General features: G+C 38.5%; 1 protein-coding gene and 1 long non-coding RNA gene across 11 annotated transcripts in view; one reads left to right on the plus strand and one right to left on the minus strand.

Annotated features, from left to right (window-relative positions):
* Window positions 1-16,419, plus strand: part of PWWP2A (PWWP domain containing 2A) — a 50,374-nt gene that overhangs the window by 22,769 nt on the left and 11,186 nt on the right. For 4 of the 10 annotated variants that reach the window (XR_014310364.1, XR_014310365.1, XM_082725861.1 and 1 more), the window contains 2 exons: window positions 10,106-10,225; window positions 12,612-14,804. The exons of 2 other annotated variants lie outside the window; for them this stretch is intronic. Coding sequence is in view for 4 of the 8 variants with exons in the window: in XM_082725861.1 (XP_082581987.1) it covers window positions 10,106-10,225; window positions 12,612-12,625 (134 nt within the window). In the remaining 4 variants the exon portion in view is untranslated. Of the gene's footprint in view, window positions 1-10,105; window positions 10,226-10,906; window positions 11,064-12,611; window positions 14,805-16,419 lie in introns of those variants that run through there. 4 more of the 10 variants (XM_082725858.1, XM_082725862.1, XM_082725855.1 and 1 more) reach the window with 2 other exon arrangements.
* On the minus strand, window positions 443-6,585 carry LOC309862228. The gene is made up of 2 exons (XR_014310366.1): window positions 2,304-6,585; window positions 443-1,735 (listed from the first exon to the last, which is right to left on the minus strand). It is a non-coding gene; the product is annotated as an uncharacterized lncRNA (long non-coding RNA).

Below are 16,419 nucleotides of genomic sequence, written 5' to 3' on the forward strand. Positions count from 1 at the left end.
TTGTGTGTGTTTCTCAAAAAGCTTTGAAAAATTTCAAGATGGTAGAAAGTTACTCTTTGTAATAGTTTTATAGAGGAGATGAAAAAAAAAACCTTTATTTTCCTATTTGTCCTATCAGAGAATATATTACCTGACCATAGATAAAATTCAAGTAAGTGATTAATCCATATATTCTGAAAATGAGGTTTTACAGTGTAGAGGTCTGATATGCTTCTAAAAGACGATCCTCCCGCCAATTTCTCATAAATGTGTGGGTTTAATTTTCGTCATGTTTAGCCTTGATACTTCATCACATGGCTCTTTTTTTATATTTGGGTAGTTAAAACCAGTCTCTTGCCTGGTCTGCCTCAGGTATCCTTGCTTTTGGGGCTAGTAACTTCTATCACTGTTTTTCTACATGGTCCATCGGTCCCTCAGATTTGACTTATTTTCCATTTTTAGCTTTTTATTGTTAGTGAAAAATATATCTGATTGCCCGTGGAGGCAAGTTTATCCCAAGATTTTTCAAGTTGTTTTCATATTTTTTTGTGTTTACCTTTTGAATTTTGATAGAATATCAGTTTGACACTTTGGAAACTTGAAAATTTTAAAGAGAGCAACTTTCTGTTGTAATTCTAAGTAATCCAATTTGAAATGTCTTAGTTACAAATGGAAAATGAACAGATTAATGGAGATTAAATCCCATACTCTGTCCACTTAAAGTTAACAGGCTTTTATGATTTATGTACTGATTTCTGCAAAAGCAAGTAGAATTTCTTCTGGGGAACTCAGTCAATGCTTTTTGATTATAACTAAACACACAATTGAAAAAAACAATGTCACTTGAGTAGAACATATTCTTTCCTGCAAACAGAAACAACTATACTATTTTAAAAATTCTTTTGATTATAACAGGTTGAAAGATGTTCATGGTGTGACTGAGGGGTTTTAAGGAAGTATCTTAAAAGATTGAGTATTTTTTCAGAATAATGAACTTGTTCAGATATTTCTGAGTTTGAATCTAAGGTTTAGAAAGATTTAAGCAAGGCGGAGCAAAAAGTCACTTAAAATAATGTAACTCCAAGGCTTCATGTAACGATCCAGGTGAGTTTTATCTTAACATAGTGGGTTTGACAGTGGATATCGCTAATAAGTGCTTTGGCAAATGTGCTCTGGTGGCATAAACCAAATTTCATTTGTTTTGGAAGCCCTGGTTGGGGTGGGGTTGGGCATGGGGATCAAGTCATGATTGTTGAATACAAAAATAACATTCAATTTTATATAGTCCATATCACTAAGGGAAAGTTTGAAGCATAATCATAAATGTGCATGATCTCTAATTAAATGAGCCAAATGATCCCTCCATTTTAAACTGTCTGGCATATTTCATCTGATGTTTCAGTAAGGAAAAATTTCAAAGAATTTCTTAATCTTAAAATATACATATTCTAAACACTAATCCAATAGCCACATATTAGTGTTTTATTAAAATGGAAATTAAAAAAATTTTGAGTATAGTTGACACATGATACTAATTTCAGATATACTACATAGTGATCGAACTTCTCTATATAATGCCAAATAGAAATTTCTTAAGCAGCTAAATTTATCCAGTATTTATTGCAGATGGAGGAGATAGAGTTGAATTGGCTAGTTGTAGCTATTGTGAAAGGAGGCATTTATTCTTTGGCGATAACCAAATATGTTTTTATCCTTTTGTAGAGGAAAACTAGGCTTAGGCCAAATATCCAGTGATCTAAAAGGAAAAAAAAAAAGATTAGCAAGGGGAGAAACCAAGTGAAAATAAGAGCTGTAACAGCCAAAGTGGTCTTTATTTCTAGAATTGCTCAGAAATTTAAAGCATCAGTATTTTTCTCTTAGTTTCCCAGAATCTTTTGAATAGAATGCTGACTGTTCATTTGAAAGGGATATCTTTGACTCATTTTAGATGTGGAACTAGACATAAAAGAGGTCAGTGAGGTGGAGAGTGTAAAATTCATAGTCTGGAGCCCGTTTGCATGACTTGATATATCCAATGTGGTTTTGATGGGAAATTCTATAAACAGTAATTTGAAATTAGTACTAAGTAGAATAGACAAGAATATAGATATGAAGACAGACTTCAGGCAGTATGAAAGTGCACTAAAATGTGTATCTTAGTGCCTCTGAGTGTTTAATACAAAATACTGACTTGCACCTTTGTTTTGAGCAGGTTGTATTTTTTATTGGTTATGTTGAAGGAAAGATACACATTTGCATTCCTTCACCTACATACAGGATTCCTTTATCTAGAATTGAATTAGGTATTGGAAATACAGGCATACCTGAGATCAAGTGGGTTTGGTTCCAGACCACCACAGTAAAGGGAGTCCTGAATGTTTTGGTTTCCCAGTGCATGTAAAAGTTATATTGCAGTCTCTGTGCAGTAGCATTGGGTCTAAAAAATGACATATATACCTTATTTTAAAAAAAAAAAAAAAACTTTACTGCTAAAAAATCCTAACCATCTGAGCTTTCAGTGGGTGGTAATCTTTTCCTGGTATGGAGAGTCTTGTCTTGATGTTGATGGCTGCTGATGGATCCGGGTAGTTTTTGCTGAGGTTTGGGGTGGCTGTGCAGTTTCTTAAAATAAGATGGTGGTGAAGTTTGCTGGCATCGATTGACTCTGCCTTTCATGAACAGTTTGTTTCTTTGGCATGCAGTGTTGTTAGATGGCATTTACCCACAGAGGAACTTCTTTCAAAACTGGTGTCAGTCCTCTCAAACTCTGCCGTTGCTTTTTATCAACTAAGGTGATATAACTTTCTAAATCTAAATTGTTTCAACAATCTTCACAGCATCTTCATCAGGAGTAGATTCCATCTCAAGAAATACTTTCTTTGCTCATCCGTAAGAAGCCGCTCCTCCTCTATTAAAAGTTTTCTCATGAGAGTGCAGCAATTCAGTCCCATCTCCGGGCTCCACTTCCCATTCTAGTTCTCTCGCTGTTTCCACCACATCTGCAGTTACTTCCGCCACTGAAGTTTTGAACCTTCAATTTGTTTTTTTTTAAAAAAGGGGGGGGCAATATCTGCGAAGCATAGTAAAGTGAAGCACAGTAAAACAAGGTATGCCTGTACCTTAAATCTATAATTTGGATCTAAAATTAGGTTTTTTCCTTGTAAATTGTGAATTTTTCTGTGTTATCAGTTTATTTTTGTTTAGAACTCCTAGCAGAGAAGGGACTGACAGTCTAGAAAAGTTGATCAGATGTTTTGATTCAGGATATTGTTTTGATTTGGGCCCAATGAAGGCCTCCAATAGGGAATTTGCCAGAGAGATTGAAGACCTTATTGGGGCATATTTAGCGTTTGCCTTGACACTGTATTAGCACAGTGGCTGTTAAGACCATCTCTCATTGAAATGCCTGATATAGGCAGTTCAGAAAAGAAGAGGCTGGTGCCATGCCAATGGCCAGGAGAAAAAACAGTGAAGCTGAATCAGTTACTGTTACTTGGTTCTGAGTTAATAGGCTCTTCATATTCTGTATCTACAGTTTGCATATACTCACAGTATGCCTTCACTGCACAGACTATGTAGAATTAAAACTGAAAGCTTTAGGGGTGCCTGGATGGCTCAGTTGGTTTAAGCGTCTGCCTTCAGCTCAGGTCAGGATTCCGGGTCCTGGGATCAGGCCCCATGTTGGGCTCCCTGCTCAGTGGGGAGGCTGCTGATCTTCTCTTCCTCTGCCTGCCTGTGCTCTCTCCCTGTCAAATAAATAAAAATCGTAAAAAAAAAAAAAAAGCTTTAGCAATTAATATGCTCTTGTGCTGTTTTGAATAAAGGAATAGAAAGTTTAAAGTCCTAGTGGTATAGATACTTTCTGTATTTTCAGTTTGCTAGGATGTTGTGGTGGCTCTACCATGGATAGTTGACACTAAGATCAGAGAGACAGCTCAACTCTTTGTTTAATCTTTGCTCAAGAGACTTAATATTTATAGACTCAAGGATTTTTTTTTTCCTTTCCTTGTGACTTTAGGTGGAAATTTCTTCCTGTCATATTAATAGAACACTAATTTTTTTTGTATTTTAAAAAGTGTTAAGAGCACCTAATATACAATTTAACTATTTCAACCTTTTTTTTACAAAGTGTACTGTTCTGTGTCATTAAGTACATTGACATGTTATGCACCTGTCATCATCCTTCTGTCTGTAATTTGGCTTTTGATAGAAATCTTTTAAATTTGGGCTGATGGGGTGCCTGGGTGGCTCAGTGGGTTAAGCCTCTGCCTTTGGCTCAGGTCATGATCCCAGGGTCCTGGGATTGAGCCCAGCATCGGGCTCTTCTGCTCAGCGGGGAGCCTGCTTCCCTTCCTCTCTCTCTCTGCCTGAGTTTCTGCCTACTTGTGATCTCTGTCAAATAAATAAATAAAATATTTTAAAAAAATTAAAAAAATAAATTTGGACTGATATTGTTCTAGAAGGTATTTGGAAGTGAAGTCACAGGAGTGTTTTTCTTGGTGAAGCACTGTGATTGGAACATGCACCTGGGCTGCCTGGCTTCCAGGATTCCTTCATAATCAGCTTGCAGTCCTATGCAATGCTAATGGCACCCCATTTTCTTTCTTTCTTTTCTTTTTCTTTCTTTCTTTTTTTTTTTTTTTTTTAAAGATTTTTTATTTACTTCGCAGAGAGGGCAGTAATAGGCAGAATGACAGGCAGAGGGAGAGGGAGAAGCAGAGTCCCTGCTGAGCAGGGAGCTCAATGTGGGCCTTGATCCCAAGACCCTGAAATCATGACCTCCTGAATTGAAGGCAGACACTTAACAGACTGAGCCACCCAGGTGCCCCATGGCACCCCATTTTTAAGAACTGTAACTGCTTCAACTGCCTCTTGGTAAAATTTTTAGGTGAGTTAGTGTGATTATATTTGCCAATTAAAGTCTCTTATGAGTGGATTTTAAGTTAAAACCATCCCCTCCCAGTAACAAAAACAATTGTTTTGGGCAGCTTTATGAACACGGAAACCACTTAAATTACTTTAGTAATGGAATGAATTAGCTTCCAGAACTTACCTACACACCATCATACTTTTTGCCGTATTTTCAAATTTGTGTATTGTTTCTCACTTTTTTCACTTTTAATGTCAGTATAGTTAATAGAAAACAAATATTCCTTGACATAAAATTCTAAGATTATCTTTAGATGACACTCTGGTAGGAAATGCTAAATTGGTTTTTTTAAAAAAGATTTTATTTATTTGAGAGATTACACAGAGAGAGAAGCTGACTCAGAGCTTGAGCCCAGGACCTGAAACCATGACCTGAACCAAAGGCCAACGCCTGACTGACTGAGGCACCCAGGCATCCCTAAATTTTATTTTCTTTTCTTTTATTTTAAAACTTAGAGTACGAGTGTGAAGGGCAGAGGGAGAGAAAAGAGAATCTCAAGCAGACTCCATGCTGAGCACAGAGCCCAACTTGGGGCTTGATCTCATGAGCCTGAGATTACAACCTGAGCTGAAACCAAGTCAGAAGCTTGACTGACTGTGCCACCCAGGCACATACCTTAAGTTATTTTTATATCATGTCTTTAAGTCCATCTTGGGATGGATCATGTTAAATTTTAATGCATCTAATCTCTGGGGAAAAAAAGTAATTGCTTAACCTGAATTTTCTTGTAGATATATTCTAGCACAAATAAAGTTTGGTTGTGGGAGGTGTATAGGAAAAGAAACATAGACTCAAAAATTATAAGGACTTATCAGAATGCTGAGTTTCTGAGTCAGATTCTCATTTTTCCACTGAACAAATGAGATGGCTTATAATACCTTGTTGTCTAACTTATGGGTCTTCTCCTTTTGGACACTTTTATTTGTGCAGCAGTTTCTTAAAACTTAGATGTTGAAAAAGATAAGTTAAAAAATACCTGGTCTTAACTTGGTTTATTTATTTATTTTTTAAAAAGATTTATGTGTTTATTTGTCAGAGCACAAGCAGGGGAGTGGCAGGCAGAGGGAGGAACAGGCTTCCCCTTGAGCAGGGAGACCAATGTGGGACTCCATCCCAGGAACCTGAGATCATGACCTGAGCTGAAGGCAGAAGTTTAGCTGACTGAGCTACCCAGGCGCCCCTTAAAACTTGGTTTAAATGTGAATTAAAATGTTCTTCAAATTCCTGATAGTTCTGTAAGGCCTCATTAAAAATGAAAACACAGCCATATTTTAAATATGGAATCTTCCCTATATCATAAAAATGTAACAGCTTCTTACTATTGACTTAGAAATCTAAGTCTTAATCAGAAATTATGATTTAAAGCTCAATTTTTTCTACCCTAGGGCCTTTATCTAGAAGGAAAACCACATATGCCACAGCTAAAGCTGTTACTATCACACTTTTCCCCTTTTCATTTAAACTACAAACTTATAATGTGTGTCAAATTTTAGCAAAGCATTTTAAAAAGAAATGTGTAAGATAACTTTAACTTGCAGTGTCCCTCATTAGTTCTCTCCAGCAAAGGTTCACTTAAAAGTTATTTTCTGAAAAAGAGGGTGCCTAGATGGCTCAGTCAGTTGTGTCTGCCTTGGCTCAGGTCATAATCTCAGGGTCCTGGAATTGAGCCCTGCCTCAGGCAGCCTGCTCAGTTCTCGGCCACCATCTACTGCTCCCCCTACCCCCCCCCCCCCCGTTTGTACTCTCTCCCTGTGTCAAATATATATATATATATTTTTTAAAGATTTTATTTATTTATTTGACAGAGATCACAAGTAGGCAGAGAGTCAGGCAGAGAGAGAGGAGGAAGCAGGCTTCCCTGCTGAGCAGAGAGCCTGATGCAGGACTCGATACCAAGACCCCGAGATCAAGACCTGAGCCAAAGGCAGAGGCTTAACCCTCTGAGCCATCCAGGCGCCCGTGTCAAATACATTCTTGTGTTTTTTTTTTTAAAGATTTATTTATTTATTTATTTGACAGAGATCACAAGTAGGCAGAGAGGCAGGCAGAGAGAGAGGGGAAAGCAGGCTCCCCGCTGAGCAGAGAGCCCGACTCGGGACTAGATCCCAGGACCCTGGGATCATGACCTGAGCTGAGGGCTTATTGAGCCACCCAGGCACCCCAATTCTTTAAAAAAAAAAAAAAAAAAAAAGCTACTGAAAGAGCCTAGAAGGAATATAATTTTTCCCTAGTAAAACAAAGTTTTTTGCTTGCCTGGGAGAATGTTTTTGGAGGAATGTCAAGGTTCTCTTGTTGAGTGTAAAATGCAGAAATGGATACTTAGGAGTATATAACTTGCCAGTGACCAGCAAGTACTCCAAACTAGGCTTTTATTGAACAAAGAATCTTTTTTTTTTTTTTTAAGATTTTGTTTTTAAGCAATCTACACCCAATGTGGGGCTCAAAACGCACAGCCCTGAGATCAAGAGTCACATGCTCCATCAACTGAGCCAGCCAGGCGCCTTGAGCAAAGAATCATTCTTTCTCACTTTTTAGGTACATGGTTGAAAGTACAGGACAGGGTCTTGAACCAGATTTCTTCCTAGATTCAAGGGAAGTTTTGGATCTGTGTCTTACAAGCTAGCTGTGTGATCTTGGGTTACTTCAATGTCCTCCTCTGTGATATGGGGAAAATAATAGTAGCTTGTAAGGTAATTGTGAGAACTTAAATATTTAAAGCAGTATATGCCTAGCATAAGACCTAGAGAAATAACTTGCTACTGTTGCCACAACCACCACTTTCTGTGTGTGGCATAGGAATTTCATCCTGGTAGCTTTTATCTTTGTGCAGCATATACTCCTTATGAATGAAAAGTGTTATAATGTATTCTTATCTGAGATTATAATAATTGTAGTAAGATTGTTCATAAATATCTAGAAGAATGCATTAACTTTCTCTGGCATTTGTGGAGGTCATGGGGATTATAGTGAAGGGAGAACTATAGTCACCTCCTATTTCAGCTCTTGCCTCATTTGTTTATGTATTGCATAAACTCCAATCTATTCCTCTACTGTTTCTATTCTTCCTTATGCCAAGCACAGGGCCTGACAAAGGAGAAATGATGTCTGCCTGTGAATGAATGAGGAAGAGTAACTGGTTTAGACCGTTAAATACTAATGATGAGTTGCCATCCCAGAATTCTGCCTGGCTCATCCCACATCCTTTCAGAGGCAGGAGATGTATCTGCACTGGTGGTGCTCAGTGGAGTGGAGGTCCTCTTAGGAGAGCTTTACAAAGGGATCAGAAGCACACAGCTATGCCTGTCAGTCTTTAAGTTGCATAAATGAGCTGATTGGTACAAATGCTGTATTCCCTTGGGATCCTGGTGTTTTTAGTGTTGTTTTGCCAAGTGGCAAAAAAAATGGATATTAAGTTGAACATTCCTTTTTATTGTTTATTGCTACTGGTATGATTGAGTAGATTGTTTTCACATGTTAGAAGGGAAATACACATTCTAAGGCCTTGATCTTTGTGCATTGTGGCCATATTTTCTATAAGGTAGTCCTCTTTACCCATTGCTCATTTTTAGATGCTGTTGATTACAAGCATATTATTGCCACCCCCAGTTTAGTTTTTATCAAGGAATCCAGCAGGGAGGGGCGTCTTGGTAGGCTGGGAAGAACTATTGAAACCTTATTAGAGTAAGTGGTTAGAAAAATAGCATGAGGGCTAGAAAACCAGAATGAGAACAAGTTGCATGATACTACATTGTATTGAGGGAAAACTTAAAAGAGTGTTTGGCAAGATAACAGGTACATGTCGGTAATCTTATAATCTGAACTCTTTAGTTTTTAATGCTGAACTTTGCTCTAAGAGCATGACTTTCTTCCTTTTTTAAAAGATCTATTTGTTTTAAAAGATTTTATTCACTTAAGAGCGAGAGAGAGAGCAAGTGAGCACAAGTTGGGCAGAGGGAGAAGCAGACTCCCTGCTCAGCAGGGAGCCTGATGTGGAACTTGATTCCAGGACTTTGGGATCATTGCCTGAGCTGAAGGCAGCTGCTTAACCGATTGAGCCACCCAGGCCCCCCCCCCCCCCCCGTCCCCCCAAAGAGATTTAGAATGATCGTTGAAACCTAGCAAGTTTTACTTATGGAGGGAGAGGTTCAAAGTTAAATTGTTTCATGCATTCAGATTACTTTTTTTCCTTCTGTGATTGCTGCTGGGTTACAGTTAATAGTCTATTTAAATATGTAAGATATACTTACGTGGTATATTTAAGTTTTCCCATGAACAAAAGGGTGAATAACCTCATTAAATCTGATTTAAGAAAATTGTTCTGAGTTAAAATTCAGAAGTAATTATTTTTATAGATCACGTGTATGAGATTTCTTTCTCAACGTCAGAAAAGCCTTTTAAAAAAGTTAAAATTATATGTTACTGTTTTTGATGTACCTTAGTATTCTAAAAATAATTATTTCATTATAAGGACTACAAATCCTCTAAATCAGTGATCCCAGAGTTGACTACCCTGATGTGAATTGTTTTTACTTAAAATAAGGGAGTAAGGCGACAAACAAATTTGTTAAAATTAAGGCTTAAAACAGCAATCCTTCATTTGAATTATTCTTTGTATTTGAAGTTTCTGTTCTGAAAGCCAAAGTGAAAAAGCTTATCTTGTCAAGCTTATTGCAAAAGCAGGTACTGTCTCACACAGGAAGGTCAGGCCCTGAGTATTTGCAAAGCAGACAAGGATTCAGATATTTTCTGGTCATTCTGCAAGAATAGGGTCTTTGAGCTTATTGATGAAGTGATTGACATGGACAAGGATGACAACTTCAGCCGTCGCCATGTACTGAGAAGATCAGGACCACTTCAACCCTAGCTCAGTGGTTGGCTAGAAGGAATTTTTTAGCTGGAACATCATGTGGGAGTTAGCATCTTAGTGTGGACCCCCCAAGGTGTTTTGCTGATGAACTGACTTGTGCCAGAGAGTGCCCTCTCCTGGCCAGTGCTAGTGTGTGCACACACCTCAAGTCTGTTCTCTTTAGTAACCCAAGCTTCACTTCCTGTGAAGTCAGCAAGTTATCTGGAATACCTTCAGCATGAAATTTCAATTGCATTTTGGTCTTATTTTTAAAATTTTTTTTTGTAAATGGATTTAAAAGAACTCAAATGACTGCTCTACTTTTGTTAACTTGGTTTTTTCTACCATAGGTCTCAACAAATGGCAGCTATTACATCAGACAGTGACGAGTCCTGCTGCTCCCTTACAGTGTCTGACAGACCACTGTGGATTCAGACTGGGAGCATTGAAGTTAACAGTGAGACGGGCAGGTCTGTCTGTGTTAAGCCCTGCCACAAAGTGAAGAGGGCATCATGTCATCACTTAATCATTCTGAAGTAGATTAGGCTAGACCTGAAAGAATTCATTAGTTCTTTTTCTGTAGTTTTCATTGACCTTGGTAGCTGGGTGTACCTCATGTAGGTGACAGTTTTAATGAGTGAAAATAACTTTCAATTGTGCTAAAAAGAAAAAATAGTAGAGCTAGCCTCCTGTGAGCTTCTGTGAAATGACAGTTTTTCCTAGGGTGCTAGAAATTTGGTATCAGATTGTAGAACTATGTCAAATAGCAACTGAGTCTCCATGGGAAGTCAAATAGTGGATTTCTTTATCTTTTCACTATCTCCGTCTTTCTTTGTCACTTTTATATCTACTTCTTAGTCATTCTTAATGTGTGTATATATAAGAATATATATATATATATATCCATATATGAATATATATATATATTTTCTTAGTGAATTAACCTTAAAACCATTGTCATTTACATAAGAAAAGTCAAAACTCAGAGGGGCTGTAATCTTTTTCTTTAATAAAGTGCATTTACCAAGACCTCTTTGGATAGTGCCTTAAAGTTTATTTTGGGCTCTTATACTGATACTGATGGAAAGGTTTAAGGATTTCTGCTGTGCTGCTTTTGAACTTATGATCTCTTTTTGCTTCCTTGAATTAAGGCTATTTAACCCTGTGGTGTTTGCAGCTAGCGAAGAGCCACGATTGGGCCTTGACACTACACAGGAGCTGTAATTTGCAAGCTGGGTCAGAACGGCACAGTTGGGATCAGAGATTGAGGCTGGGAGATTCTGGACTCTGAACTGTACTCTAGAGATGGTAGCTACCCTTATGATTTCTTGAGAGAATGGTGTTTTAGTTCTCTGTACCTCTTGCAGGAATAGAAAGACCTCCTTCAACTCTGGGCTTTTTTGTCCACTTGAATAGGCCTCACTAAGGTTGAAGCCAAATACTGTGTCATAAATAGAAAGAAATGGAATTATGTATGGGATTGGTTGTTTGGTTGTTAACCTTTTTTTTTTTTTTTCCTTTCAGTTTACTTCCAAAGTTCTGTGTGGGTCTAAAGAGTATTTTAGTAATAGTTTTAAAAAGTAAACGTTTCTTAGTTTAATATCAAATTTAAAGGTGTTAAGCATTCTGTTTCTTCAGAAGCAAAGATTATTCACCTTCTTTTCTGATGTGTGGGGTATTTACAGCTAGCTATTGCCTGAGAAAAACATGGCAGAATGCCCTGTTACTGTGTTTTATAGGCCTTGATCCAGTAAGTCAGGAAGGCAACCCAGGAAGCTAATAGAAGATCAAGAGTTCTAGCAAAGAATGGCAAAGACTTTTGAAATCTTTGGAAGTTAAATATTGGGAAGGATGGGGGTGGTTTTTCTTTTTCTGCATTCTGTGTTTATTTTGCCAGTTTTTACTCCACTGAACATGCCACAGATCTTTGGTTTAAAAATACACTTGACCAAAAAAAAATCATCATTCTCTCTACGATCACTTCTTTTGGAATTTAAACTCTTATTGGCACTTAGTTTACTGGAACCGAGAGGCATTAACCAAGGATGATAGAGGATTGCAGTGGGGTTCTTACCACTTGGTATTAAAGGGAAGTCGATAACGCTGGGCAGAAATTCCGGTCATGCTGTCTGGCAGCAATTTTTCTAAGCCTTGTCCTCTATAAATGTTTTGCTCAGTCTCGCTTCATGTTGGAGGTATGGTAAAGAGAGCCCCTGTTCCTGATCTGGTGTGCTGGTGTAATAAGGGACAACATTGGTCAGTCTAGTGTACAGAAGTTATCTTCGAGTAGCAACATGGTGCTCTGGATGCCTTCTGGTGTGTCTACCTTGGGGAAGGCACCCTCCACCCCCACGTTTGCTCTTTGTACATATGCAGATGGTACGGTCAGCAGCTGATCCGTGCCTGGCTTGGTTTCGTATGTGAATCGGCTTCAGCCTGTGGGCAGCCTGTGCTTGGAAGGCCACTGGCGCTTCAGAGCGGCCATTGGCAGTGGCGCGGACTTCCAGAGGTGAATGTGGGTGCCGGGGCGGAAGGGGGTGGGCAGCATGGAGACCCTCACTAGGCAAATCTTCATCAACAAGGATTTTTAAAAACCTCAAGTGCAGCTTGACTCTGTGAAGGTGACAACAGTTTTATGGTGGAATTTGGCCAGTTGTACTTTGGAAATAAGATGAATGCTTCTGCTGGTCTAGAGTGGAAGTAAACTGTCTTTTCAAATGTTGGTTAAGTTTAGCTGATTTTAAGAAACAAGTGTGACCCCATAAATAGGGCTGGATTTAAAGAACGAGGACATCATTTTTCTCTTATTTACTTGTGCTTAACTACATTTTCTTCCTTTTCTTTACTGTATTTCAGCACAAAGACATTAGCAGGATGCTGGTTTCATGGACCGGTCCCATAATGACACCACACCAGAGCATCAGGACTGAATGACATTGGAGACTCAGATTTTTAAAGCTGCACTAAGAAGTTAATGTTAAGGCAGTGGTTAAAACCAACAGTCTATAAAGGGGCACTTGCAAATTTTGCTATATGAAACTGAAGAAAAGGTATTAGGGGAATATTTTATAAAAAATAAACTGTTGCAATAAGTTATGCATGAGAGGAGGAGAAAAGTGATACGAAACACGCAGAGAACTCACTTGAATCTTACATATCAAGAATCACTGACCGTAACTTTTTCTGAATGTGAAGTTCTTTTCAGTACAGTTTGGACAGGCCTAAAAGGCATGGGATGATGACAGAGATGCTGAATTATTTTTTAAACTAAAATTTTGTGCTTTCTCCAAGGTTTTGTTAATCCATTTAGATATGAGCAAAGGTATTTCTAAGATGGCTCTCCTGTGGACACAGCAAGTGTCATAGCTGCCAGGCGAGGCCAAGGTCTCCTTCAGGGTACCAGTGGAAACAACAGGAAAGATTTCCTAACATCCTACTAAAAGGATGGTGAAGTGCCCTGCCCCACCCTGCAGAGAATTTGGATCTTTTCTTTCTTCAATAAAACAGGGCTGTATTATCTTGAATATACGTTTGCTTGTTAGAACATATTAAGATGTATTTATTTGCCACCAGTATTTAACATTTTGTGCACATTTTCATAACTGCATTCTTACCTTTTAAATTCTGACTCAAAGTGGATAGGCTAGTGTTGACCTTAGAGTGAAAATATGAACTCTAAGAGCTAGTTCTTAATTCTACTGTGGTGGAAAGGCTTTTTTCCTGAATTTTGATCTGGACCTCTCTCATGGAGAGCCCTTCCTTCCAACTGCAAGATACCCTCCCAGGTGTCAGGTGGGACTTGACCCTGGGAACAAGCAGTAGGAACAGATCCATAAAGAGCTTTCATGCATGGAACATGAATTCTTATTACTGGAGACCATAATGTTTTTCTTGTCTTTGGAAAATACATATTATGAAAAACCTTAATTTTTCTTTTTAATGAATGGAAAAACTTTCATGAGGAAAACAGATGGACCTATTAGTACTACATTTTTAAGGCATTTTATATTTGATGGTGCCGTACTTTTAATAAAACTGAAGTTTTTTAGTGGCAATACGGATTTATTTTTTAAACCAGAAAGATAGACCATATTGACTACTTAATACAAAAAAGGGGGGGAAATGCCAAAAAATAAAATACAAAATTCATTTGAAGCAACATAACAGATAACTGAGCATTTGGCTCAAATTATCTGTTAATTTTCCATAATCTTACTGTATAGGTTTGACCCACACTCAGGATTAAGAAAAGGTTCTGAGTGAGAGCTGGAGAACATCTCCTACACCTGACTAGGATTTGTTTTTACAACTCAAAAAGAAAAGGAAGACAGTCTTCTAGTGAGCTTAATACAAATTCTAATTACACGGCAAGTAATTTAAAGTTTGGAGGACATTCTTAAGTCTTTTGGGAAATCTTCATGAAGTCATTATACACATTTGATCAAATCTGAAAACGTCAGCTCAGGAACTGGAGCAGCAGGGAGCTCTAAAGATTACATGTAGCTCTGTGGCCCCTCTTCACGGCCCTAGGGCTTAGGGTGGAGTCCATCTTGTTCTTTCTGAGATCGAACACCAGCAGTACCTTTCAGGCTCACTTCAAGAATCATGTAACTCCACACCACGGTGACTGTACAATAATGAAGCTTTAGGATTCTTTGCGCAGTGATGGAAATGACCGAGAATAAAAATACAAAGGCAAAACCTGATCTCTCCCAATTCTTATAAGTTATCTAAATATTTTTTCTCATGACAAAATTCTCAAAGGTGTTTTGTTATAAACCATGTTTTCGTTTTTTAATAAATGAAATTTGGTGGTATTTAAGATCTAGACATACCATGTTGCTGTTTCACTTTTTCATTGCTTTAGTTGCTTAATATTTAAGCTTTGCTCCATGCTACCTTTGTCTGTATTTCAAATCTTCACAAGCCTATTTCATTTTGTAGACTTGAATGACAAAAGTTGTTTCTCATCTAAAGTATGCTAAGACTTAAATGTTAAAGAATGTTGTGTAACATTTATCCAATAAAGTCTTGATTTTTTAAAATTTAGTTATTTAAAAACTTGTTTACTTTTTAGGAGTTAGGTTCTAGAGCTCATTATTTTTTAACTATTAAGTTTCAGTCACTAGTTCTTTAGGGAGTGGCTGTAAGTAACATTGCTTCCTTTGGAGAACAGCCTGTTTTTCTTTAATCCTTGGAAGATTTTTAGGGGACCCTCCACGATCAAGGAGTAGAGGAATGGTGAAGAGTTTTATTAGGCCTGCACCCCCATTTGAGTAAAGCAGGCCTTTCGAAGGCTGCCTCTTACTCCAGAGTATACATGGAGTCTTTATTCTCGCAAACATTATCCTATTTCAGTTTATCTAAAATGAGTATAAAAAAGGAGGCCATTGGAATCTGGCTCTGTTAGTATCCTTTTCCCCCTCAGGCTTCCTAGTAATGAAAATGGAACTAGAGAGAACCAAGGTAGATGATGTGCACATTATCCAGAAGGTCTCCACAGGACACCCACCCTGCCCCAATACACTCCTGATCGTGTTGCATGCGTGTGTCCCATGATGACAGACACACCTAACAGGAGAGGGAATGAGGGATGAGACCCATGGCTACAACTTGGGATCTTTCTGGGGCTATCTTCATGTAAGAAAATCTAAGTTTGGATTCCTGCCCTGAAATCATGTATGGAATGTGTACCAGTACCTTTCTGGATTGTAGAAAAAAGTAAGCTGTTTTCCTTTTATACCCGATAACTCATTTCTCCTCTTTCAAGTAATGACTGATTCTTCCCTCAGTGCTTTGAATAGAGCACACTGTGTTACCTTTAAGCACACCTTTCTCTAGTGATGAACATCACAATGAGATTTCATGGTCTAACAACTCCTTTGCTGATACAACTCCTTTGCTGATATCAATAAGGTAATGATCCTGGAATGAAAGAATGTACTTCAGGAATACTGTGCCAGAGAAAGAAAGAGCTGGCCAAACGTCGTGGCTAGGTCACTGTACTTAAGAATACTTCTAGGATTAGCCCTGATTTCCTTGTGAGGCACATCTGTCCAGGCAACCTAACACAAAGGAAGCCAAGTTGAGCTGCTGATATTAAGAGCAGGATGTTTCTATACAAATGACCTGCTTCTACAGACGTGGATTCTAACCCAAGTTCTACCAGTTACCTTCCTGACACCTGGCCCAAGACAGGGAAGATGGAATTTTTGTACCATAAGTGAAATGGTCTAATCTTAATGTTTGAATTTTGTCTATAAGCTCAGTGCCCAATTGCTGTGGCTCCTGAGTGGACAGCTCAGACCTGTGATCCAAAGAAGGTGAACGCTCAGCAGTGTGAAGTACCCTGAGTAAAGGAGTACCTGCTGTGTCACTGTTCCAGAAAAGCACAGCCAGGGGCTCCAGTAAGACAAAGCAGCCTTGCAGAAGACAGGGAGGGAGGGGATCCTTCACAGGTTTAAATGGAGCTCCTTTAACACCTGTGGAAAACAAGGCAGGCTGGAAACACTTTTGTAGCAGGAGCTGAAGCTCTAACTCCTGGTTTCTGATGCCAACTCTGCCAATGGCAAGGTCTAATCCGTGTCACACAGCCCCAGGAAACTACCTGACCGTTCCTCCCACTGACTGTTATGAAGTACAGTTGCAAACGGCGCGTTCTAAT

Source organism: Mustela nivalis (assembly GCF_964662115.1).
Source record: "Mustela nivalis genome assembly, chromosome: 3".
Classification (NCBI taxonomy): Eukaryota; Metazoa; Chordata; class Mammalia; order Carnivora; family Mustelidae; genus Mustela; species Mustela nivalis.